This window comes from Podarcis pityusensis (assembly GCF_964106645.2).
Source record: "Podarcis pityusensis genome assembly, chromosome: 8".
NCBI lineage: Eukaryota > Metazoa > Chordata > Lepidosauria > Squamata > Lacertidae > Podarcis > Podarcis pityusensis.
Window position 1 is genome coordinate 81,191,260 of NC_138033.1, and position 26,109 is coordinate 81,217,368.

A 26,109-nucleotide genomic window follows, 5' to 3' on the forward strand; every position below is an offset into this window, starting at 1 on the left:
AAGCAACTCCTCCCTGCCCTCCCACTTCAAGAATGAAATTGACTGGACCGGATAACCGGGAGTTCCTGGTCCAGTCAATTTCACTTCCGGGTGGGGAGAAAACCCTTGTTTGCAATCTGGTCCAGTCAATTTCACTCCCCAAAGTGGTGATGTATTGCTGAATGAGTGAGGAGCTGGCAAACTTGGCCGGTTATTAATGAACTAATTTCAAGGGGAGCTCAGCTCAGGAAGCAAGGGGACGGGAAGGTCAATCTGGGAAATGACTTTTAATTGGGGGGGGCACAGATAAGGAGGGGGAGGAATGAGGCGTTCAGAGCGGCTAGGTCAAGAAGGGGCAGGCGTTACTAGGGAGGAGATGTGGCAGGAGGGGGGAAGGGTGGGGTGGGGAATTCAGGGACTCGGGAGGAAACCAGGGGATTTGGGGAGGGGGGTACTCACTATGCCTGCGGCTTTGGCGATGTCGGGGTTGTTGTGGCCAAAACTCCCGCTGTGGCTGGTGGAGACGGTGTTCTGCCTCTTGCCGCTGAGCCCCATGGCATCCATCGACTGGCTGCGGCTGCGGATCACCCGCTGCAAAGGGGGGAAACGGATGTCGTGTCACCGGAGCCCTCCCTCTTTACCTTCGCAGCCAGGCTCCCGGCCCTACAGCCCTTGGGCAATGGGGCAGGGAATTGAGAGGGGTCAGACTGGGGGAGTGGGAGGCCTTTGCCCAGACGCAGATTTTCCGCCCACCTGCCAAAACTTCGTAATTCTTTAGCTGCAGTGCTATGATCCTATGATAAAATTCAATGCGACGCAGGTAGGCTGCTTTATAGGGAGAGCCCATGTAGCTCAGCGATTGTCTACACTGACCGGCAGCAACGGATAATAATAATAATAATAATCTGGCTGGGCTTCCCCCACTCTGGGCGGCTTCCAAAAAAATATTAAAATACTTTGATACATCAAACATTAAAAGCTTCCCTAAACAGGGCTGCCTTCAGATGTCTTCTAAAAGTCTGGTAGTTGTTGTTCTCTTTGACATCTGGTGGGAGGGCGTTCCACAGGGCGGGTGCCACTACCGAGAAGGCCCTCTGCCTGGTTCCCTGTAACTTAGCTTCTCGCAATGAGGGAACCACCAGAAGGCCCTCGGCGCTGGACCTCAGCGTCCGGGCAGAACGATGGGGGTGGAGACGCTCCTTCAGGTATACTGGGCCGAGGCTGTTTAAGGCTTTAAAGGTCAACACCAACACTTTGAATTGTGCTTGGAAACTTACTGGGAGCCAATGTAGGCCTTTCAAGACCAGTGTTATATGGTCTCGGCGGCCACTCCCAGTCAGGGTTTTTAGAGGCAGCCCTACTTGGAGATGCCACCTTTGAGGATTGTTAACCTGGGGCCTTCTGCATGCAAAGCAGGTGCTCTGACACTGAGCTGCGGCCCTTCCCCCCTCCCCCTACGAAAAAGGCGACAAGTTCCTAGTCCTCAAGGTTGTGAACAAAAAAGGCAGCTATAAAGAGGACGCTGCCTCGCATGGTGCCAACCTCCTTGCATCTACCTAGTTCAGGATTATAATGACTCCCCGCCAGAGTTTCAGGTAGGGGACACCCCTGGCTTTAACTAAAGATGCTGTTACGGATTCAGAGGGTTGAGAAGACTGGTAACAGCTATTGATTTTATTTCAAAGTAGTTGTCATACATCTGTGGTGGGGGAAAGCTTCTACAGCTTATTTAGAAATAATTTCATGCCATGAATTTCTCTCGCCCTTTTGTTTGGGTTAACAAGAACACGCAACAATATTTCTTGTGCAATATCTAGTATGACAGGAACCACGTGATCGGTTGCATTGAATTAATAAAATCAAATAGTTGGATTAGGAATACACATGCAATCAATCATCACTGTACAGTCGTACCTCGGAAGTCGAGCAGAATCTGTTCCGGAAGGCCGTTTGATTTCTGAAACATTCGACTTCCAAAACACGGCTTCTGATTGGCTGCAGGAAGCTCCTGCAGCCAATCGGAAGCCCCGTCGGACGTCTGGCTTCCGAAAGAACATTCAAAAACCAGAACGCTCGCTTCCGGGAGCCAAAATGCTCAACTCCCAAGGCGTTCAGGAGCCAAGGTATGACTGTATTGGATTTTATCGTGATGCTTCTGATGGGGTAGAAGGTTGTAGGGATATACTTATGAAACCAAGGGGGCAGTGGGGCCCAAAAAAAGTTTGGGAACCGCCAGCCAAAGCCAGTGACCATGTGTGGAAATCCCTGTGCCCCAAACAAGGCATTGGGGAGATGCCTCTCAACCCTGGGTGACGTCACCTGCTCCCCACACCTCTCTCGCACAGGTGGAGGTGAGGCATCCTGTCTCACAGCTTGGGGCAACATGGTAAAGTGCTGCTCTGTGCATGCGCCATGAGCACAACTCTTGCCGCCTCCGCTGAGCTTCATTTAGCTGCGGCTTGCGGCAAGATCTCTCTAGAGCAGAGACATCTGTGACATCGTGCCAGACATAGAAGCTGATGCTTCTTCTCTGGGGTTTTTTTGGGGGGGGGCCCACAGAGCCACCCCTTGGATTCCACCACCTGAGGCATCTACCTCAGGGACGGCCCCTGCTCACACGCACCCACCTTGAAGGACTCGAAGAAGCCCCCGCTGCTCCCGCTGCCGTTCTCCATCTTGTCTTCATCTCCCCCAAGGCCCATCATGGACTGGCTGTTGAGGTGTAGCTCCTCGTAGAGGGTCTCCAACAGAGCTGTTCGCGTGCGCTCCTGCAGCCAGGAGGGAACCGGGGTGGGGTTTAGGGCTGATCGGAGAGAGGGATGGGGAAAGCTTGGAGGAGAGGCTGGCAGGGAGGTGGAGACTAGCCCAATCCCCCTCCCACCCGGAAGTTGGCAGGAAGCGGTGGAACCCCTGCCAGCTGAGCAGCTCCTCACCTCCAGTTTGGCAAACTTCTCCGCCTTGTAGCAGGCGTACTCGGCGTTGATCAGCTTCGTCAGGAGGAATTCTTGGAAGTCGGGGCCCTGAGCAAGGAAAACGGGAAGATGGGAAACGGAACGCAACTCCTGCCATCCCTGACTGAACCCATAGGGGTCAGCAAACTTTTTCAGCAGGGGGCCAGTCCACTGTCCCTCAGACCTTGTGGGGGGCCGGACTATATTTTGGGGGGGAAATATGAACGAATTCCTATGCCCCACAAATAACCCAGAGATGCATTTTAAATAAAAGCACACATTCTACTCATGTAAAAACACGCTGATTCCCAGATCGTCCGCGGGCCGGATTTAGAAGGCGATTGGGCCGTATCCAGCCCCCAGGCCTTAGTTTGCCTACCCATGCCATAGACCTTCTGCAAAGGCAAAGAAAGTACTCTTGCAACCAAGCCATGGCCCCTTCCCTGACGACAGGTAAAGGCAAATGATGACCCACTGATGATGATGATGATTTATTAATTAAATTTGTATGCCACCCTACACCTGCAGGTCTCAGGGTGGTTACAACATAAAATCACAATATAAAAACATAAAAACACATAATAAAAACAAAAACAACCCAATAATCTCCCCCCCCCAAAAAATAGGGCTTTCCCTCCCTCTTTTCTCACAGTGTACCCCATAAGCCTGCACTGGAAATTCTTCCATTGCTCCTGAGCAGATTTAGGGCTTCTGGCAACACACAAAGGCAGGGGCATACGAATGGGGGGGGCCGAGGGAGGGTCTGCGCTGGGTACCACTCTGGGGTATGTGTGACAAGATGGCCCACTGCCTCCCCCCAGCTGCAGAGCGGCCGAGGGCATGCGCACAGTCTGTATGGACGTCACGCCTGCACCACCATGTGGTTCACCCCGCCCCTCGGCGTCCCGCCCCGGGTGCCGGAGAGGCTTCCTCTGCCACTGCACAAAGGGAGGGGAGGATCTTGTTCCATGAATACAAAAACTCATTTAAATCCCAACGTAAATTAATCCCCTAGATAGAAAATACCAAACTGGAAAACACTGCGTGGAAAAACACTCTGGCCTGATTCAGACATAATACCTCTCTCTCTCTGCCTAGGTTTTAAGTTGCAAGCAACTCCTGTTAACTCTGGATAAAATTAACCTGGGTCATTCTGAATGTGGTAATTAAATTACAATCTCAGACTGAAGAGGGTATTGTCATGAATGCACCACGCTCAGTACATTAGCCGTGGCTGCATATGATTCCTCTTCCAAGGCTTGATTGGCCAGTGGTGGTGGTGGTGGGAGGTCTGGAGACCCAGCTGTGCCTCATTCACAGGCAGTGGCAGCTGATGCTCACAGAGGGTACAGGGAGGTACCCCCAATTTCCTTCACTTTCCTTGACACCGGGGGAGCCTAGAGGTGAAGGAGGAAGGAGCGTTGAAGCCCAGCTGGTTGGCTGTAGGAAAACTCACCTTTCGGAAAACAGCCGGGTTGGGCAATGGAGGTCCAAAGAAAGGCACGTCGTCCCGGGCAGTGACAGAGACCTGGAGAGGAAGAGGGGGGTGGGAGAAAGAGATGCAACCAGGAAGCTCCAGAAGCTGCCTAGAAGTTATCCAGAGATGGAAAGAAGTTAAAGTTCCTACCAGAGAATAATAGCAAATGAAATTGATGGACTATGCCGAAATGGCTAAAACGACCGGAAGAGTCAGAAATCAGGAAGACCAAAATTTTAACAAGGAATGGGGAAAATTTATAGCTTATTTTAAAGGCCGCTAAAACGGTTAGTAGGGTTGGAATATCACTTGTAGTTTAAGGGTGAATTATGGACACAATGGAGATGTAAAAGATTTGGATCATCATAAAAGATGTGGGAGGAAATGATTAATAATAGGACCCACAAAGAGGAGGAGGGAAGTCCAGAAGATGCCTTGGAATCCTGTTTTTACGATTTATGTTTGATATATCTCTGTAAAACTTTAATTTGAAAAACCAAATAAATAAATTGATTTAAAAAATAAATTTATTTTTAAAATGCCTTCGGTCCTCGTCTGCACTACTCCTTTTGAGAGTTGAGCAGAGAACTCAGGTGGATTAAGATGGCGGAAAAAGGAGATTCCTACGAAATATTCGTAAGAACTTTCCAGCCATAAGACGGTGGGACGGACTCCTTTGCAAGGGGGGGGTGTTCCCTCTTTTGTTGGAGATATTAAAGCAGAGGTTGAACCTGTCAGGGGTTCTTTAGTTACCGTATTTTTTGCTCTATAAGACTCACTTTTTCCCTCCTAAAAAGTAAGGGGAAATGTGTGTGCGTCTTATGGAGCGAATGCAGGCTACGCACCTATCACAGAAGCCAGAACAGCAAGAGGGATTGCTGCTTTCACTGCGCAGTGATCCCTCTTGCTGTTTTGGCTTCTGAGATTCAGAATATTTTTTTTCTTGTTTTCCTCCTCCAAAAACTAGGTGCGTCTTGTGGTCTGGTGCGTCTTATAGAGCGAAAAATACGGTACATTGCAAGAGGGGGTTGTACTAGATGAGCCTTGGGGGGCTCCTTCCAACTCAACAATTCTATAATTCTGAGCTTAACAGAGACACCGAGTGCCCGGTAGCTCTTCTTTATGGACCCTCTGGGGTGTGAAGTATCAGTGGGGGGGGGTCTGGTCCCCCTTTGTCGCTCCACCTCCCTCTGAAGTTTGGGTGGCGGCGGCCTGAGACAGAGCCTTCTCTAAGCCAGCACCCCCTAAGTTGTGCAACTCCCACCCCAGAGAGGTCCACTGGGCACCTTCACTGTACAACACACCCTTTTCCCCTTTCCCCTGGCCTCTGACAGCCCTGTGTGCTTTTAGGGCCCACCCTCTTTCTGCGACTGTAACCTGCTTTAACTGTTTTCAGTTAAAGAGTTAAAGTTAAAGAGGAGGCCCGTCAGTCCCTCCTCCCTCCTCAGGGAAAAGCCCCCAAGAGCCGCAAACATGCTCCACACACTCTTTAAAGGGAGCGTGGCTCTTGCGGGCTTTTGTGGGAGATGGGGGAAGGGACAGAGGGCAGCTTACCCGCACACATCCTCTTCCGGGCAGGGGGAGCCTTCATCCCGCTGCCCTGAAGAGGCTTGGCGCGGTTATCCCAGAAGCCAGAACAGCAAGAGGCTATCCCAGAAGCCAGATCCCTCTTGCTGTTCTGGCTTCTGGGATTCAGAATTTTTTTTTCCTTGTTTTCCTCCTCCAAAAACTAGGTGCGTCTTATGATCTGCTGCATCTTATAGAGCGAAAAATACGGTACCTGCTGGTGAAAGGTGGGTAATCAATTGAATCAATAATGCTAATGGTAATAATAGTAAAGTCCCCCCAACCACCCATCGCCATTCCAGGTTCCGGCACCCGGAGATAACTGACTCCACCAATAAAAGCCCAGCCACCTTGTAGAGTGTGTTCTCCGTACAGGGATTCTCAGCCTGAACTACAATGTAGGCGTGCAGGAAGTTGGAGGCGATCATGTCCGGGACGAAGGGCGTGTTCTCGTCCTGGAAGATGATGGCCACGATGTCGTTCCCGATGTGCCGTTTCCTCTGCAGCTATGAGCAGGAGGAGAGAGAGGAGAGGAGAGGGTCATTGTTTCAGTCCCAATCGCTTTTGCTCACCCAGGAGGTGGGGGAAGAGGAAGAGGAGGAGGAGGAGGAGGAGGAGTTTGGATTTGATATCCCGCTTTATCACTACCTGAAGGAGTCTCAAAGCGGCTAACATTCTCCTTTCCCTTCCTCCCCCACAACAAACACTCTGTGAGGTGAGTGGGGCTGAGAGACTTCAAAGAAGTATGACTGGCCCAAGGTCACCCAGCAGCTGCATGTGGAGAAGCGGGGAATCGAACCCAGTTCACCAGATTACGATTCTACCGCTCTTAACCACTACACCACACTGGCTCTCCACACACACACACACACACACACACACACACACAAAGGGGGTTTCAGGCCAGGAGACAACCAAGTCCAGGCAAGCTGTGAGCTCCAGCAGCTCGTAAAGCGGTGCTTCCACTGGTGCACTGCCGGCTATGCCTTTCCTCTGCCCTCCTGGCTGCGCTTTCCTCGGCCATCGCAGACGCGTCCCTACCTGCTGGGTATCCCCCTCCGTGTAGGGCAGCTTGGTGGAGACGTGGAACATGATCTCCTTGTTTCGGAAGTTGTAGTAGACCGACTCTGTCCCTGTCTGCCCGTGGGTCACGTCGAGGCCACCACGAAACCTGCACTCCACAGAAAGACACAGTTTGAGGGCTGTGCTGCCAACAGCTTTGAGTGTTTTCAGGAGCAAAAAACAACTGTGCCCCTCCTCCCTGGCATGCAGCTGGGTCTCGGGGGGGGGGGCAGACGTAAAGGAGCCCCTTGTTCTCCCTCTGTCCCGACTCTACTCACCCCTTGAAGTCCTGCAACTTGACTTTCTGGCCCAAGAATTCAAGGAATTCGACGAATGCTGGGCTCTCCTCCGTGGTGCTGAAGAGCTCCTCTTCTGAAGTCTGCAGAGAAGAGGCAGAGTTATGAGTGCTGATGCTCAAAGAGAGGGCTTGGCTTACAGCCATGGGGTGCGGGGGAGGTCTCTGTGCATCCCTAACCCAGACCACCTTGAAGGGGAAAGGACTGGCCAGACGTAAGAGCTTACAGCCCTCTCCCGTTAGCATCCCAGTTAACTTAAGAAGACTCCTGCACTAGTTGGGTTCAGCCAATGGGCGCTCCAGCATCCTGTCCTCAGGTGGTCAAGCAGCTACTGAAATGGTACCCAGGAACAAGAGCTCTCTCCCCTCCTGTAGTTTCCAGGAACTGGGATTCAAAAGCATTGCAGCAATTGCCCTCTCCCTTCCATGAATTTGACCAATCGTCTTCTAAAGCCATCCATATTGGGGAGAGGGACCATTTTTGCTTTTAGGGAGAAGGATGCGCTTCAGTTTTAGTTTAGTTTAGTTTTTAGTTTAGAGAGAGAGATGATATAGACCATGGGAAGGCAAATAAAGGCCTGGGGGCCGGATCTGGCCCAGTCACCTTCTAAATCTGGCCCACGGAGGGTCCGGGAATCAGCATGTTTTTACATGAGTAGAATGTGTCCTTTTATTTTAAAATGCATCTCTGGCTTATTTGCGGGGCCTGCCTGGTGTTTTTACATGAGTAGAATGTGTGCTTTTATTTAAAATGCATCTCTGGATTATTTGTGGGGCGTAGGAATTCATTCATTCCCCCCCCCAAGGTCTGAGGGACGGTGGACTGGCCCCCTGCTGAAAAAATTTGCTGACCCCTGAATTATAGAAATAGATATATTAATGAGAAAAGTATCAGGCTGCAATCTCTAAGTCCAAATTCAGGAGTGGGCAGAAAGTAGATCAGAATCAACTGGTAGATCTTGCGGGATCTGCAGGAGGGCTGTTCTCACAGGCTCCCAACTGGGTCGCAAGAAGCAACACAAATCTCCTTCTCCACCCCCACCATGCCTACAAGTTTCAAGCCGGGGTGCTGAGATGAAGAATGCAGCCTGCAAGTATGAAAGAATGGCCAGTTCAAGTTCTGCTCTGGAATGGGAAACAAAAACCCCATGCCCAGATTCTACAGGACACTCTGTCATTTCATTTCATTTTCAGGCTGGTAGGTCTCACGGTTGCAGGAAAACCCTCACAAATCTGAAGTCATGCCGGTTGTAATTCATTGGGTTTGAATCTGTGGGTGCTGCACCCTTTTGAGGGGGGCTGAGAGGTCGAATAATCTACAGTGGTACCTTGGGTTACATACGCTTCAGGTTACAGACTCCGCTAACCCAGAAATATTACCTCGGGTTAAGAACTTTGCTTCAGGATGAGAACAGAAATCGGGTGGCGGCAGCGGGAGGCCCCATTAGCTAAAGTGGTGCTTCAGGTTAAGAACAGTTTCAGGTTAAGAACGGACCTCCGGAACGAATTAAGTACTAAACTCGAGGTACCACTGTATAGACCAAGCAGGGGCAGTTTACACTCTGAAAGAATAATGCCAAACTCAGCTATCCTTTGAAGCTTGCACTTCTCTAAATTTTGCAATGCCGCTCTCCAAGATGGGTGGGGGATAAAATTGTTGGGTGCAAAAATATAGGTTATTAGGAGAAAGTGGACATAAAATGCATGTACCAGTGAAAAAAATAACATGCAAAAAGGCATGTGGGGGGAAATGTCTTGCAAAAACGTGTGTCTATATCAGGGGAAACGGCTTCAGTCCATTAATTTCAAGAGGTCTTGATCCCAACCTGGGCCGCTAGATGGAGCTCCCGCCACCTGGCAAAATCATACATTTAACAGGTTTAAAATGCAAACATTTTAAATAGAGAGGCTGGTGGGTGGCTTTGTGAAAGCTGGATCATGGTGTCTCTCTCCCTCCCTCCCCACTTTCCCTTTTCATCCCCTGAGAATCACTTGTCAATTGACTGCGCCTTTTCACCCCACCCCAAAGGATCAGAGCTTTGTCATGACTTCCTCAAGATAAAAGCTGCGCAGGAGGCACGGGCGCACTCAATTTAGCTCAGCTTTTTAAGAAAAGGCCCTCCTGCATGCTCTGGAGGGGGAGGCAGCTGTGTGCTGCCTGGGGGGGGGTACCCCTCCCGTTCTCCGAGCTGATTTCTCAGGTGTGAAGGAGCCAGAGGTGGTGGTGGGGAGGTGAATGGGGAGGAATCCGGCATCCCTGAAGCAGCGCAGAGGTATTGCCATTTGTTCAGGGGGAGAAGAAGGGGGGGTCTCCAATGCTGGTGCAGAGTGGATCCCTCCAGCCAGCAAACCCAAGAGGCAGGGCAGTCCACAGGGAGCTATTAATACGGTGGAACCTCGGTTCTTGAACCGCTCCGTTCCCGAATGTCGAAAACCCAGAAGTAAGTGTTCCGTATCACAATAGTGATAATCTATGTTGGAAATGTAAAGAAAAAGAAGGTACCGTATTTTTCGCTCTGTAGCACGCACCCGACCATAACACACACATAGTTTTTAGAGGAGGAAAACAAGAAAAAAATATTCTAAACGAAACAGCGGATGTATGATTTTTGTGGTTCATGCTGTGGCCACAGACATGTGATCTGACGGTGAGTTTGGGGTAGCCCAATGCAAAAATCCTGAGGATCCATGTGGATCCATGCTTTGTAACCACGTTTTTGCACCACTGCGGCCCCAGACAACAGTGGGTGCGTGATTTTTTTGGTGCAAGCTGTAGCCATGGACATGCTATGTGATCTGATGGTGAATTTGGGGTGACCCAGTGCAAAAATCCTGAGGATCCATGTGGATCCGTGCTTTGTAACCATGTTTTAAGTGGGGAGGGAAGGAAAAGCACTCAAGGGACAAGGAACACACGTGAGGTGGGTGGAGAAGGATGCTGTTACTAATGCAGAAGAGGGGTATAAGAGGAGAAGGCTCCTCTCCTCTCCCGCTTTGCTCCTTTAAAGCAAGCAGGCTCTCTGTCCCTCTCTCCTCCCCACTCAGCAGGTCTTCTCCCGCTTTGCTATTTCAAAGCAAGCCACGGAGGAGGGAAGGAAGGGGAGCCATAGATCCTCTGCTCACGACTGCAGCAGATCCCCCGCCATCCGTAGGCATTCGCTCCATAACACGCACAGACATTTCCCCTTACTTTCTAGGAGGAAAAAAGTGAGTGTTATGGTGCAAAAAATACGGTACCTTTTATCATATGTGGTGGACCTGCCCCAAGGTGAAAGACTTCTGGGAGAAGATTTATAATGAATTGAAAAAAATGTTGAAATATACTTTTATTAAGAAACCAGAAGCCTTTCTACTTGGAATAATAGGTTTGGAATTGCCCCAGAAAGATGTTAGACTGTTTTTGTATGCCGCAACTACAGCTACAATTTTGTTAGCCAAGAACTGGAAAACACAAGAAGTGTCAGCAGTGGAGGAATGGCAGATGAAGATGATGGATATTTTGGAGCTAGCCGACCTGACTGGAAGAGTCCGCGACCAGAAGGAGGAGGAGTGCCAGGAGGAATGGATGAAATTTAAAGAATATTTAGTTAAATATGCTAAGATAATTTAAATAGAAATACTTGCAAACAGTAGATAGGCTTAGGATTTAAATATGTGATGTTACAGAATAACATGTTTAAATTTAATATGAAAAGAAAGAAAATTGTTAATTGATTAAGTAAACTTTATGAGAAATTTGTTTTGGAAAACTGTTACAATGATATATATTGAAACTCAGCCAGCGGGGTTCGAGGAAGTCACGTAACAATGTTATTAAGAGTGGAATAATTACAGTTAGGATTTATGTTTGTTTGTTTGTTTATAAATTTTGGACAATCAGTAAAATTTTTGGAAAAAGAAGAAGGAGTAAGTGTTCCGGTTTTCAAACGTTCCTCAAAACCTAAACATCCGACGCGGCTTCCGATCTGCAAAAAAAAAAGCCTAGCTGTCAGCCAATCGGAAGCCGTGGCTCAGGATTGGAACGTTTCGGAAATTGAACGTCCTGAAAACGAGTAAAAAAAAGGCACTTTATAAAAAAAGAGAGGGAGAGAATGGACCCCAAGGAGCCGTCTAGTCTGACCCCATGCAAAGCAGGAATCGCAGGACCAAACCTGAGACCTTCTGCAGGGAGGACGGATGCTCTGCCACTAAGCGACAGGGACTTCCAAGCAAAGGAAAGTAAAATTCCAGCCTTCATGTTTCCAAGTAAAGGACTATCCTCTGAATGCTAGTTGCTGGAAGCCACAGAAGGAGAGAGGGCTGCTGCACTCGGGTCATCCTGAAGGGTCTTCCTGAAGGAGCGTCTCCACCTCCATCGTTCTGCCCGGACACTGAGGTCCAGCGCCGAGGGCCTTCTGGCGGTTCCCTCACTACGAGAAGCCAAGTTACAGGGAACCAGGCAGAGGGCCTTCTCGGTGGTGGCACCCGCCCTGTGGAATGCCCTCCCACCAGATGTCAAAGAGAGAAACAACTACCAGGCTTTTAGAAGACATCTGAAGGCAGCCCTGTTTAGGGAAGCTTTTAATGTTTGGTGCATTACTGTATTTTAATATTTGGTTGGAAGCCACCCAGAGTGGCTGGGGGCAGGGCCAGCCAGATGGGTGGGGTACAAATAATAAAAATTATTATTATTATTACGGGATACCCTTTGCGGCCGGCCACCGCGAAGGAAGGATGCTAGACTATATGGGTCCCCTTTGGGATGATTCAGCTGCAGACCTGTTCTGCCACTGCTTCCTCCTCAAAGAAGGTGCCTTCCTCTGGTCCAGGACCTCCTGGGTATTTCTCTCTCCCCCCCCCCCGCCCTGCCAGATCTCACCTGCCTCCCTGGCATGAAGCCCACCCACTCACCTGGCCCAGCTTCTGGTAGATGACACCGAACTTGAAGTTATTGCTGATGACGTGTTCATCAAAGGTCACGATGAGTCGAGAGGCCTGGAGGTGGGGCGGGGTGGGGAAAAAACTGGTGAGTTCAGCTACCGGAGCCTCAGACATCAACCACATCTACCTGGTGCAAACATTCCCTGGGAACTAGGGATTCCCCCAAATCCTGCAGCACACATGGAGGGGAGCCTGAGGCATGGGGGCCACAGGAAACCCCATTTCCTCTGGCTCCCGACACATCTCACCCCCACCAAAAGTTCCTTTGTGTTTCTTTCTTGGCTTTTAAATTTGCCTTCTCCTCTCTCTTTCCTGCTCTGCAGCTTCAGAAAAGCTGGCTGAAGTATTTTATTAGGTAAGAATAAGATGCTTTTTATAGAAAACACTCCACCCAGCTTTTCTGAAGCTGCAGAGCAGGAAGGAGATAGGAGATGGAAAATTTAAAATTCTGGTTTTCAGTTTCAATAATTTTACAGTCATTTTAATGTTTTGAAACTTGACTTCCTTCCTCCTCTTCCTGCGGTTCCTCAAATTTATTTTTAATACTTTCTGCATATATATATAGGATGGAAAGACTGTGAGGCATGGACCTCCTGAGGAAATATAAAACACAAAATACGCAATAAAAACAAAAGCAAGAGAACCCATTAACTCCCCCCCTTCCAAAACACATTTTAAAAGGGCATTAGATGCCAGCCAGCCAAAGGCCTGGTTAAAGAGCAACGGTTTTGCCTGGCGCCTAAATATATGCAATGAAGGTGCCTGGCAAGGCTCACTGAAGAGAGCATTCCACAAAGGGGAGCCACTGCAGAAAAGGCCCTGTTCTTGTGCTGCCACCCTTTGGACCTCTTGATCTCAGGGTCTGAGTAGGTTCATATGGAGAGAGGTGGTCCTTGAGGTATTGCAGTCCTGAGACATTTATTATAAATTAACTCTGAGGCAGCCACAGAGCCTATTATATCAGATCAGTTAATTTCGAATACTACAAAATACTTGATATAGCCTTCCCTTAAGACAGCATCCATGTTGTTGAGCACCACCTCAAGACTGATTTTCAGGAGAAGGCGTCCAAGAAACCGAATAAATACCCATATTTCAGCAAGTTTCCTCCCTGCTCCTACCTTTGGGTACAGCACGGGGTAAAAGCGATCGACGTTGACGTCTTCGCACACCAACTGCGGCCAAGAGAGACAGACAGACACTAAGACATCGATTCTAGGATTCCAGGATCACAAAAGGAACTGGTTCCTTTTGCACAGGCGCAAGAGGAAATTCCATCCAGGCCACTGCTGCCGCCGTTCTGCTAACAGAACAGCCATTTTCCTTTCTGGGGCAGAGAAGAAGTCCAACAGGCGCAGCTTCTGCCACTGTGGTGCCGCAATAACTGAGGGGTGTGTGAGAGATTGCAGTTCCCCACTGTCGCCCCACTGAATTGCACTTTTTGTCGGGCTGAATCCATGAATGGTCCAGACACAACCCCAGTCCACTGGGGGGCGGTCTCTGCCTTGACCGACAGGTCACAGCAGGGGTCAGCCAACTTTTTCAGCAGGGGGCCGGTCCACTGTCCCTCAGACCTCATGGGGAGCCAGATTATATTTTTGGGGGGGGGGAGAGAGATGCAAGAGCACTATGAGCTCCGGTGGCTGCTTAGTTGTGTCTTGCGAGTGGCAGGGGCTGGTGGCGGTGGCGGGACAATGAGCAGCGCTCGAAAGGGCTCCGGAGAGGGGCTGCTTTAAATGGCGGCCGCTCGAGCGCTGCTGCTGCTGGCACCAACAAGGCCCAGCCCCCTTCCTCCTCTAGGCAGGGCAGGGAGAAGCCAGGAGGAGGGAGGGAGGCGGCGCCGCCGCCGTGGGAGGGAGAGGCAAAGAAAGTGCGTGCTTGTGATCCACGCAGCAATTTCTGGACCACCTGCGGGCCAGATAGAGAAGGCAATTGGGCCTGATCCGGCCCGCGGACCTTAGTTTGCCTACCCATGGGTCACGCCACCAGTGCTTTTGCAAGGCAAGGGTCCGAAGGCATCTCCCTCCCTCCCATCGCACCCTTTCCACCCCCACCCCCAATACTTGCCTTTGCCATCTGGACAACGTTGGGGAACTCGGTCAGGCAGGAGATGGGGATGACGTCGTGGTAAGTCTGACATTTCGTCCTGCGGGGGAAGAGGGCAGAGGAGATGGGAGGAAGCCAGGCAGAAGATCCCACCCGCCGAAAAAAGACCGAGGGAAGAGAGGGGGAATTCCCCCTTCTGCCTCGCCCCAGCATTAGTGGGAAGTCCCCTAGCAGCTGGAGACCCAAGTTTGAGAAACACTGCTCTAGTGCAATACAGCGCTGTCTTCACATACTGGGAACAGTTCTCTAGGGCTTAGGAACAGGGGTCGGCAAGGCTTACTGGGCATGGGCCGGATCCATAGCTATCAACGTTTCCCTTTTTTAAGGGAAATTCCCTTATTCTGAATAGGATTCCTCATAAGAAAAGGGAAAAGTTGACAGCTATGGCCAGATCACTCCCACATAGATCCTCCGTGGGCCGGGCCAGCACAACATGACGCTGGAAATCGCTTCTGCGCATGCCCAGAAGCCAAAAATTGCTTCTGCACAGGCACAATTTTCGGCATCTGGGCATGTGCAGAAGCGATTTCAGGTGCCCCTGACATGCACAGACAAGATTTCCGGCGTCTGGAGAAACAATTTCTGGAGCTGGGGAAGAGAGTCCCCATGCTGTGCTGCAACGATCTAGCGCAGCGCGCAGGGACTCACTGAGCAGGCAGCTTGGTTCGGGGGCGGCTCAGGGGCCGGTTAAACGGCCTCCATGGGCCGCTTCCGGCCCATGGGCCTTAGGTTGCTGACCCTGGGCTTAGGAACATCTAGTCCAGCCTCCTGTTCTCACAGGGACCAACCAGATACCCATTATCGGAAACCAGCAGTCAGGATTCAAACACAAGACCGAACTCTGCCATCCTGTGGTTTCCAGCGAGTGGGACTCAGAAGCCATTGTGGCTAAGAGCATCGTATTTCAGGTAGAGGAAATTCCCAGGCCTACCAGGAGAAGTTGCCAGTTAGGGATTTTTATTTTATTTTTTCATTTCATTTATTTTTTTATACTTTTCAAGTTTACACATTTCACTATTTTTGCAATCAATTTAACATTTCAAAACCTGACTACCTCCCCACTCTTTCTGCGGTTTCTTCAGTTTATTTTTAATTATCTTCCGCATATCCGAATTAACTTAATTTGCTCGTTTATCCATCTACTTTAAATGTATACTCTTATGAAAAGCTGCAGGTTATTCCAATAATCCTGCCAATGTTCTTTTCTTTTCTTTCTTTTAAAGTTTTTATTTCATTTTAATACACCACATACAAAAAGAAAATATGAAGATACACAAATATCCATCACCTCCTAACAACTAAAAAAAGAAGAAAATAAAAATAACACCACCACCAATACATTAAATATTACTCACAATACATTTAACATAAAAATGACTTTTTCCTATATAGCTGACTTCCCATCTACTCCTTACTTCTATTTTTCATCCGTTATTCACTGCCATTATTATAGCATATTTTGGCTTTAATGTTATTTATTCTATCCTAGGTTTTCCATCAGATTTAAAACTCCTAAAGAAGTTATTCAAATGCTGCCACAGACTTCAAACTGTCATTGCTGTTTTTCAAATACATTTTAAAGACTTCCCATTTTGTGGCAAATACTTCCTGCCAATGTTCTTATCTGTTTGCAGCTTGCTTGTTAAATAAACCATTTCCGTTCTTTTATAAAAAGATTTGTTATCTAGATTTCTTATTTTCCCAATAAGTTTCACCAGAAAGAAACAGAGAGAGAGAGAGAGAGAGAGAGAGAGAGAGAGAGAGAGAGAGATAACACACTTAAAACAAAATTAAAAATTCTATTCCTCATGATTCCGAATGAAGTTCTGAGTTAAACAGGGAGCTGCCCTTGGTCCACTGAGCTGCCCTTGGTCCATTGAGATCAGTTCTCAGTGGAAGCAACAGCTGCCCTGGGTTTCAAGACTTGGGTTGTTTTGCCCTCGCAGCTCCCCCTCTATTCCCACTCACCGCAGGAGCAAGCGCAGGTGCTCCTGATCTCCAATCACGTCGTACTTGAGGGAGAAGACGAGGTGCCCCAACGCCACGTCCACAGAGTAGTAGTTAAAGTGTTCCTGGATTGGTGGTGGGGAGGAAAAAGGTGAATATAAGAATGGCGGAAAACCCCCCGCAATGCAGGCTCCCAGCTCCGCGGTGCCTCAGGGTTCTGTCCTCTCCCCCATGCTTTTTAATATCTCTATGAAGCCACTGGGAGAGATCATCGGGGGTTTGGGCTGGGTGTTCATCAGTATGCAGATGATACCCAGCTCTACCTCTCTTTTAAATCAGAACCAGTGAAGGCGGTGAAGGTCCTGTGTGAGTGCCTGGAGGCGGTTGGAGGATGGATGGCGGCTAACAGATTGAGGTTGAATCCTGACAAGACAGAAGTGCTGTTTTGGGGGGACAGGGGGCAGGTGGGTGTGGGGGACTCCCTGGTCCTGAATGGGGTAACTGTGCCCCTGAAGGACCAGGTGCGCAGCCTGGTAGTCATTTTGGACTCACAGCTGTCCATGGAGGCGCAGGTTAATTCTGTGTCCAGGGCAGCTGTCTACCAGCTCCATCTGGTACGCAGGCTGAGATCCTACCTGCCCGCAGACTGCCTCTCCAGAGTGGTGCATGCTCTAGTTATCTCCCGCTTGGACTACTGCAATGCGCTCTACGTGGGGCTATCTTTGAAGGTGACCCGCAAACTGCAATTAATCCAGAATGCGGCAGCTAGACTGGTGACTGGGAGTGGCCGCCGGGACCACATAACACTGGACCTGAGAGATCTGCATTGGCTCCCAGTACGTTTCTAAGCACAATTCAAAGTGTTGGTGCTGACCTTTAAAGCCCTAAATGGCCTCGGTCCTGTATACCTGAAGGAGCGTCTCCACCCCCATCGTTCAGCCCGGACACTGAGATCCAGCGCCAAGGGTCTTCTGGCGGTTCCCTCATTGCGAGAAGTGAGGTTACAGGGAACCAGACAGAGGGCCTTCTCGGTAGTGGCGCCCTCCCTTCAGATGTGAAGGAAATAAGCAGCTATCTTCTCTTTAAAAGACATCTGAAGGCAGCCCTGTTTAGGGAAGTTTTTAATATTTAATGCTGTATTGTTTTTAACACTTGATTGGAAGCCGCCCAGAGTGGCTGGGGAAATTCAGCCAGATGGGCGGGGTATAAATAATAAATTATTATTATTATTATTAGCCAACCAGCTGTCAGGCGCCTGTCCTGCGGCTCCGAGTTCCACAGTTCAAAACCAGCACAAAAAGAGGAGATCCTCTTTTGGTCTACCCAGCAACTTCCAGCTTCCAGTCTCAGTTAATGGGGCCACAGGGTCCTGGTGCTTTGAGAGGGGGAGAACAGCTCCCACTTTCTCCACCACATGCGTAACGAGAACAATCGTCGCAATTAAAATGCAATATGAAAAGCAGCTTTAAAAAACACAGGTTGCCGAGACTTCCGGGGTGGCGCCATCGGTAATGGCGGATTCCCTCTGATCCGGAGGGACTGGCTCTACGGAAAACGGGTCTGTTCCGCTACGGCGAAGCGGGGACCCTTTAAAAAATCACAGGTGGATGAAGCCTGTGACCATGGGACTCGGCGGGCACCTTTCGCGCCCCCCCCAATTCGTAAAGGAACCCAATTACGGGCTCCAGAGCGAAGAGGGGCTAGTGGCGCGGTGCTGAGAGTCAACTGCTTCTTCCATGGAGCTAAGCCGCACAGCCGTTGCCGGAGAGCGCTACCTTTTTCCTGGGACAATTTGGGTACAAAAACAACTACCCGTGAGCAGATCAAATTTGGACAATTGGACTTTAAACAACGATCTGTGAGTAGAACAGAAAATTGGATTAAGAAATTCCTCTTAATTTGGCACTGAAGCGGGAAGGTCTAAACAGGAAGTCAGCCTTCCGTTTCTTGTAGATAGATTAAAGCAAAGACATGGCAAACTAGAGTTTAGAAAATCGTTTGTAAAGGATCAGCTTTCATCATCTAAAATTACTGAACCCCCTTCGGAAGCAGGAGAAGAGGGGGGATTTTTTCCGGATTGTTTAAACCTGCAGAAGAGAGTGTAAAGAAAAGTAATTTTCCACCGTCTTGAACCTGGGAGCAGGGTGTCAGGACAGACGTTTTTGGGAAGTTCATTGACTATAGACAAATGTTTTTGACAGACAGTTAAAAGAAGAGAAACATAGTGATTCCATTGTTCTCTTTCGCATTTTAAAGGAACAAATACTGACAAAATATCTGAAAAAGGAAACTTTGTTGTTAGATCTGCTGTTAAAAAAGAAAAAAGAAAAGAGATGGATACAAATAGAAGTTCTTCCCCTAGAGGGAGCTTGTGAAACTGTTATTAAATTTGAACTGGGGAGCTTCGCAGCTGCAATAGATTAAGATCGTGGGAACAGACTTCTGACCTTGCATAACAATGTACTCAAGAGGCTTTGGTGCGTGCTTTCTGCAAGACAAGTGCTTTATTGGAACAGTTACACGAGAAGACGGATTTGATGACTGTTACAATTAGAAATTTTGGACAGGTAGTGGGTATCTATATAGAACCCACCCAGGAATCAACTCAGGAGTGCGCTCTGACAGATCAGATGAGGGAGGAGGTTGTTGCTGGACCTCGGGTGGCAGAGATGGAGGGAGCTGTGGCCCAGCAGGAACATGAGTTGTTGGATCTGACAAATGAACTTGGAAAAAGCCAGATTTGGAGAGATAGAGTTTTGTTTGGCTTGGAGATGGGGGGCTGGATAGACCCCCCCTATGCAGGGATGTCTTGACTTTTCAAGTCTGGCAATGGGCCATGAGGAGTTTGGAGTTGTGGGGGCCCTCAACTCTGGAGGGAACTTGAAACATGCTTTTAAATACCACATGGAGCTCAGTGTGGACTATGGAAAAGGGGCTGATCTGTCAAGAAGGGACAAAAATACTGTCAAGTTGGAGTTTCCACGAGTGAAAGGACCAGGAGACAAAGTAAAGTACAGGTATAAATATGAAGAAGATCTGCGGAAGGGACATGGAAGAGACTTAAGGGCCTCGGACATAAGATTACCAGGTTAATGAACTAGATGGATGGGATAGAAAGGACTGACAAAACCCGGGACCAGGAGGAAGAGACGTTGGATGAAGATTGGAAGAAAGTTTTAAAATTTTTTATTTAGGATTGTTTTGTAAAATTAATGAGTATTAGAAAAATGTTGGAACGAAATTATTTGGCTTTAGCAGAAATGTTAAAAAGAACTATGCAAGAATATGCTATGGTTACGAGAAATTGGTAAAAATAAGATTTAAGTTTTAAGTTTTAGGGTTTTTTATAGTAAGATAAGGTTAAAATAGATTAAGGTAATTTAATGACAGAATATTATGAAAAATGGGAAGGATTTGCTGTGATAATTAATAACTAGAATACAAAAAAGGGAGGTGTGAGGAGGTCGATGAAATGAGGCAATGACAGTTAAGGATTTGGGAATATTGGATCTGTTTTTAAATGTTTGTGGTTTATTTTTGTTTTTTGATTTTGATGTGTTATCTGTTTTGTTTTTGTTTTTTGATTTTGATTTTTATCGATTTGTATTGTTTGATTGCTGTTTGTTTTTCCCTTGTTTTCTTTCTTCTTTTTTCTCTTTGTTTTTTCTGTAACTTTAAAATTCTTAATAAATATCATTTTTAAAAAAAATAAAAAACACAGGTTGCCGTCACAGAAATAAGGTGACTCCCGAAAATACACACAATGTTATAATCACCCTTTCGTGCCCCCCACCTTTCCCCCTAATCTTACAAGCCCCGAAAGCTGCAAACTTTCCCTCATGGGGGGGGGGTCCCCCCTTGATTGTTCAGTTGCCCCTTTCAGCAACTTTTCCATCTCTCCATTAACCTTTATGGACAAGGCCCCAGCCAGAAATTCAATAAATACTACTACTGCTACTACTACTACTAAAGAACAGCACACAGATTTGTGTAAAGGCAAGCTGGAGGAGGGGTGCAGGGCAGGGAGGAAGGATACGCTTTTCATGAGAGGAAAAGAGAGAGCCATAGAACCGTAAAGTTGGAAGGGATCCCCAAAGCTCATCTAGTCTGACCCTCTGTGACGCAGCAACCGCAACTGAAGCATTCCTGAAAGGTGTCCCTCCAACCTCTGCTTAAAATCCTCCAAGGAAGGTTTCCATGTTGTTATTACTCTTCTCTTTCTCTCAGTATTCTATTATCGTTTCTGCAATATACTCGGTCGAGAGTGGATTTCATGCTCTTTTTTCAGCTCATAGTGGTGAGGAAGAATGGCAGTTCCCCCAGAATGTCTGCTTTATATACATTATTTACACAATGGGCCCCACGTGATTGGCTAATTCCGGGATTCTCCTGTAGGCCAATCAGGTTGCGGATTCCCTTCCACTTGGAGCTGGATTGGGTGGCTCCTGCGGACCAATCAGACTGCTGCATTCTGGATCCTATTGTTCTAGGACCAATCAGATTGCTGCATTCTGAATCCTATTGTTCTAGGACCAATCAGACGGCTGCCTTTTGGATCCTATTCAACTCAGTACATAACAGCTTCTCTTAATATTTTATCTCACTTTATTTGGGTAAGAACTGCATGAAAATTAAGGCGCTGAACAGAAGGAACAGGTCCCTGTATGAGAGACAGGGAAGAGGAAATCTCTCAGGGTGAGGAGAGAGGGGAGCCCCCCCACAGGCGAGAACCGGGAGGACACGCCCTTTCCTGTATGGGAAAAAAGTTAAGATATATTTGTGAGAGAGGATCCTGAATTTCCCCTCTCTTCTACCTTTACTTTCTTCTTTTAGTTTCTTCTTTAAATACATATAAATATTATTTCTTGTGCAATTAGTTTGTCTTTTGTTGCACTGTGAAAAGTGTTAATAAAACTTTATTTTTAAAAAAAAACAAGGAAGGAAGGAAGGAAGGAAGAAGAGGAGTTTGGATTTGATATCCCGCTTTATCACTCCCCTTCAGGAGTCTCAAAGCGGCTAACATTCTCCTTTTCCCTTTCTCCCTCACAACAAACACTCTCTGAGGTGAGTGGGGCTGAGAGACTTCAAAGAAATGTGACTGGCCCAAGGTCACCCAGCAGCTGCATGTGGAGGAGCGGGGAAGCGAACCCGGTTCACCAGATTACGAGTCCACCGCTCTTAACCACTACACCACACTGGAAGGAGACTCCACCACCTCCCAAGGGACCCCCATACCTTCCCCTTGAAGCATTACCTTATACCCCTTGCCATCTTTCCTGAGTGCACAGCAAACCCGAAAGAGGATTCAGAGACTCCTCCAAGAACATAAGACAAGTCTGCTGGATCGGGTGAAAGGGGGTGCAACCAAGTCCCACCATGTCCTGTTTTCAATTTGGCCAACCAGATGCCCCCAAAGGGAACCTGCCAGAGTCCCCTCCCCTCCTGTGGTTTCCAGCTTTTAATATTTGATGTATTACTGTATTTTAATATTTTGTTGGAAGCTGCCCAGAGTGGCTGGCGAAGCCCAGCCAGATGGGCGGGGTATAAATAATAAATTATTATTATTATTATTATTAGTAGTAGTAGTAGTAGTAGTAAAGGGACCCCTGACCATCAGGTCCAGTCATGACCGACTCTGGGGTTGTGGCGCTCATCTCGCTTTATTGGCTGAGGGTGTACAGCTTCTGGGTCATGTGGCCAGCATGGCTAAGCCACTTCTGGCGAACCAGAACAGCGCACGGAAACGCCGTTTACCTTCCCGCTGGAGTGGTACCTATTTATCTACTTGCACTTTGACGTGCTTTCAAACTGCTAGGTTGGCAGGAACAGGGACCGAGCAACGGGAGCTCACCCCGTCGCGGGGATTCGAACCGCCAACCTTCTGATCGGCAAGTCCTAGGCTCTGTGGTTTAACCCACAGCGCCACCCACGTCCCTCTAGTAGTAATAGTATATTATTATTATTATTATTATTATTATTATTATTATATCCAGGAATATTTACTGCCTCTGACAGTGTGAGCATTTTCTAATCAGCCTTAAACTTTGGGACTTGTGTTTGCTGGAGGAGAGGAGGAAAAGGGGAAATTGAAGCGATAAACGCTCTGCCCTCCCAGGGTGGCACAAAGCTACCCAGGCCGTCCCTGGCACAACCCGGAGCCCCGCCCTTGGCACACACGGAGCAGTTCCCGCTTGGCGAGGACTGCAAAGAGGAAAGAAAAAAGAAGGAAAACAACAGTTTGAAATGCAAATCAGCCTGCTCAGAGGACTTTGGCGATGCCCAGAGAAGGATGGCAGGGTTCCCACTTGGAGGGCAACCCTCATAAGCTCACCCCCATGTCGCCACGGACCTGCTAGGCCAGGAAGATGACCCCGGCCAGCCTGCCAGCTGGCCCCTGAAAGCCCTCCAAAACAATTTGTTGGCAAACAGAACATGGAAAGGGGACTGGAACAGGAATGGAGGAGGAAGAGGATTAGGAAGAGAAGCCTCACCTCTGATGTGGTCAACTTTTGGTCCTCCAGGTGTATGGCTAACAGGGGTGATGGAGTGTGGCACCATCTGGGGGTCACAGGTTGCCCTTCCGAGCATTAGGAGAAGGCAGAGTGGCGAGGAAGGTAGCCGGGGCAGTGAAGGTGTGTGATGGTCTATTTTGGGGCTGGGGAACCTGTTGCCCTCCAGACATACTCCCATCGGTCTAGGGAAGGCCAGGCAGCGGTCAGGGATGATGGGAGTTGTAGTCCAGCAACATCCAGAGGAGCAAAGCTTCCCCACACCTGCCTTAGCTGAAGGCTCCAAATGCCAAGCTGAGATGTCTCCCTCCTGCTCCCCCCAAAAAACAACCCAGCTAGTTTGGGCCCCCAAGTGGGACTCTGCACCTAATCTCCCTGCTTAACAATGGTCAATTTATGGAAATGTTTATGTCTTGCATTAACTTATTCATTCGATGCTAAAGATTCCCTGCCCTGACGCTTATCAGTCGCCTGGCTGTCAGATTGTTCATGCAGAGGTTATCAAAGAATTTATTTTATTCTGTTACTGGCTATCTTTCCTTGATATGAATTTTTAGCTCGGATTGTTTATTTTTCCCACAGATTAACCGATTGCTATGCACTGCCTGCTTTGGGGACACACACCAAGGAGCCACGGACCACCTGGAAATTATGAAGGGTTTTGACGAACCATGTAAAAATTCGGCTGCCTGTCATAGCAACTGTAACCCGTTGAGCCAAATGTTGTAGGATTTATATTTGCGCTTTTAATGCCCCCTTCGATTTCTTATATATTGCATTTAACATTTTGAACTCCAGAATGTAAGTTGCAACGCAATAAAATACACTAAAACTAAAAGCAGCAATAAAAATACAATTAAAAATCAATATAATTTAATGCAAAGGATGCGCCGTCTCCTTGTCTTTGGACACAAATCCACAAACACGCTATGGACCACCTGACTTAAGCTTGCAAGCTGGAATCAATCTTTCAGTATGACAGCGCAAAAACTTTGGAACTCCCTGCCTGATGACACCAGGAAACCGCCTTCGCTGTGCTCTTTTTGACACCTGCTAAAAACCTTTTAGTTTAGGCAAAGTCTGTCCAGGCATGTAGAATGTTGATGTGTGTTTTAACCTGTTCTTAATATACTGCTGATTTTAATTTTTGATTGTTCTTCCTGAAATTTTTAATGTTTTATTTTCTTTGTAAACTGCTTTGAATTATTATTATTTTACAATCAAATGGTATTTAGGGCCCCTTTGGTTTTATAACTGCAAGTTGCTTTGAATTGTTTTGTTTTGTTTTGTTTTGTTTTGTTTTGTTTTTGTTTTTTTGTATTAAACCCGCCCTGGGACCTTAGGGTGAATTGTGGCAATAAACAACACGAAATAAATAAAAACCTTGGGTTCTGTAGTTCACCCCCTCACCAGGCTACAATTACTAGCATCTTTAACAATATGATTTCCAAGCACAATTCAAAGTAGCTCCAAGGGCCTTCTAGCGGTAACCTCCCTGTGAGAAGTGAGGTTACAGGGAACCAGGCAGAGGGCCTTCTCGGTAGTGGCGCCCTCCCTGTGGAACGCCCTTCCACCAGATGTCAAGGAAATAAACAACTATCTGACTTTTAGAAGACATCTGAAGGCAGCCCTGTTTAGGGATGCTTTTGACGTTTGATGTTCTATTATGCTTTTAATATTCTGTTGGAAGCCGCCCAGAGTGGCTGGGGAGGCTCAGCCAGATAGGCGGGTATAAGTTATTATTATTGTTATTGTTATTGTTATTGCTGCTGCTGCTGCTGTTGTTATTATTTGGTGGGCAGGGAGTGGGGAGTCACATGCTTTAAATGCATGGTGTGTGTGTGCAGCTTAGAACGGAATGGAAACTGGCCAATCGGAACTGCTCAGGCATTTTGTCAAGGAAGCGGGTGGGAACCATAAGGAGTTAGGGAGGGCGTCGTCACCTGCAGAGGGGGCACAGACTTGCCTTGCCCAAGAAGTGCTTCCGGTAGAGCCGGGCTGTGTGGTTGCTCTCCAACTTCACCTTGCAGGTCGGGGACTGGAGCAGCTCTGTCTCAGGGATGCTCGACAGCTCGTGGTTGGTGCCTTCGATCCAGTAGCCACCAAACTGGGGCAGCAAGATGAGAGGGAAGGGGCCCTCTCGGCCCAGAACCTGGAAGAGGGGTGAGAGAAGATCGAGGTGCCTGTAGATAACCAGGTATGGTCCGTTGGGGAGTTGCCTCTCAAGTGCCTCTTTATTTAATTTAATTTTTTAAATTACTTTTCTGTACCACCCTTCATCTGAGGATCACAGGGCAGTTTGCAACACAACTCCCTGGGGAGAGCATTCCGCAAATGGGAGCCACCACAGAAAAGGCCCCGTTCTTGTGTTTCCACCCTCTGGCACCGAGAAGGGCCTCAGATGATGATTGCAGGGTCTGGGTTGGTTCATATGGAGAGATGTATTGCAGTCCGGAGCCATTCAAAGCAGTTTGAATTGGGACCAGAAGCTAATTGGCAGCTAGTGCAGTTGCCCAGTATTGGACTTATACAGTGGTACCCCGCAAGACGAACGCCTCGCAAGACGGAAAACCCGCTAGACGAAAGGGTTTTCCGTTTTGGAGGCGCTTCGCAAAACGAATTTCCCTATGGGCTTGCTTCGCAAGACGACAGCCCATAGGGAAATCTCCGGGACAGCGGGGAAGCGCAGCGCGTCTTCCCCACTGTCCTCGGACCTCCTCCCCCCGCCCGGCATCGGAACGAAGCTCCGATGCCGGGCGGGGGGGGGACGCCTCCTCCCCCCGCCCGGCATCGGAACGAAGCTCCGATGCCGGGCGGGGGGGGGACGCCTCCTCCCCCCGCCCGGCATCGGAACGAATCTCCGATGCCGGGCGGGGGGGGAACGTCTCCTCCCCCCGCCCGGCATCGGAAGGAATCTCCGATGCCGGGCGGGGGGGGGGGGGACGCCTCCTCCCCCCGCCCGGCATCGGAACGAAGCTCCGATGCCGGGCGGGGAGGGGGAACGCCTCCTCCCGCCGCCCGGCATCGGAACGAAGCTCCGATGCCGGGCGGGGGGGCGGGGACACCTTCTCCCGCCGCCCAGCTTCGGATGGCTTTCCTGAAGACTTGGGGTGGGAGGAGGGTTTTCCTTCCCACCGCCAACATTCAGAATGCTGTTCTGAATGTTGGCGGTGCGGAGGAAAAACCCTCCTCCCACGCAAGCCCCGGGAACAGAGGGAAAGCGCTGCGCGCCTTCCCCTCTGTTCCCGTACCTGTCCTGAAGGCTTGCGGTGGGGAGAAAAGCCCTTCTCCGCACCG

The 26,109-nt window shown here is 48.7% G+C and overlaps 1 protein-coding gene across 2 annotated transcripts in view; it reads right to left on the reverse strand.

Annotated features, from left to right (window-relative positions):
* RAP1GAP (RAP1 GTPase activating protein) overlaps positions 1–26,109 on the reverse strand; it is a 97,108-nt gene that overhangs the window by 16,967 nt on the left and 54,032 nt on the right. The window contains exons 7-18 of one of the 2 annotated variants that reach the window (XM_081017434.1): positions 24,779–24,964; positions 16,325–16,428; positions 14,318–14,396; positions 13,372–13,425; positions 12,221–12,304; positions 7,314–7,414; positions 7,015–7,144; positions 6,324–6,479; positions 4,387–4,458; positions 2,913–2,999; positions 2,607–2,747; positions 439–570 (exon numbers count right to left, since the gene is read on the reverse strand). In XM_081017434.1, coding sequence (XP_080873560.1) covers positions 439–570; positions 2,607–2,747; positions 2,913–2,999; positions 4,387–4,458; positions 6,324–6,479; positions 7,015–7,144; positions 7,314–7,414; positions 12,221–12,304; positions 13,372–13,425; positions 14,318–14,396; positions 16,325–16,428; positions 24,779–24,964 — 1,326 coding nt within the window. Of the gene's footprint in view, positions 1–438; positions 571–2,606; positions 2,748–2,912; positions 3,000–4,386; positions 4,459–6,323; positions 6,480–7,014; positions 7,145–7,313; positions 7,415–12,220; positions 12,305–13,371; positions 13,426–14,317; positions 14,397–16,324; positions 16,429–24,778; positions 24,965–26,109 lie in introns of those variants that run through there. The other variant, XM_081017433.1, reaches the window with a different exon arrangement.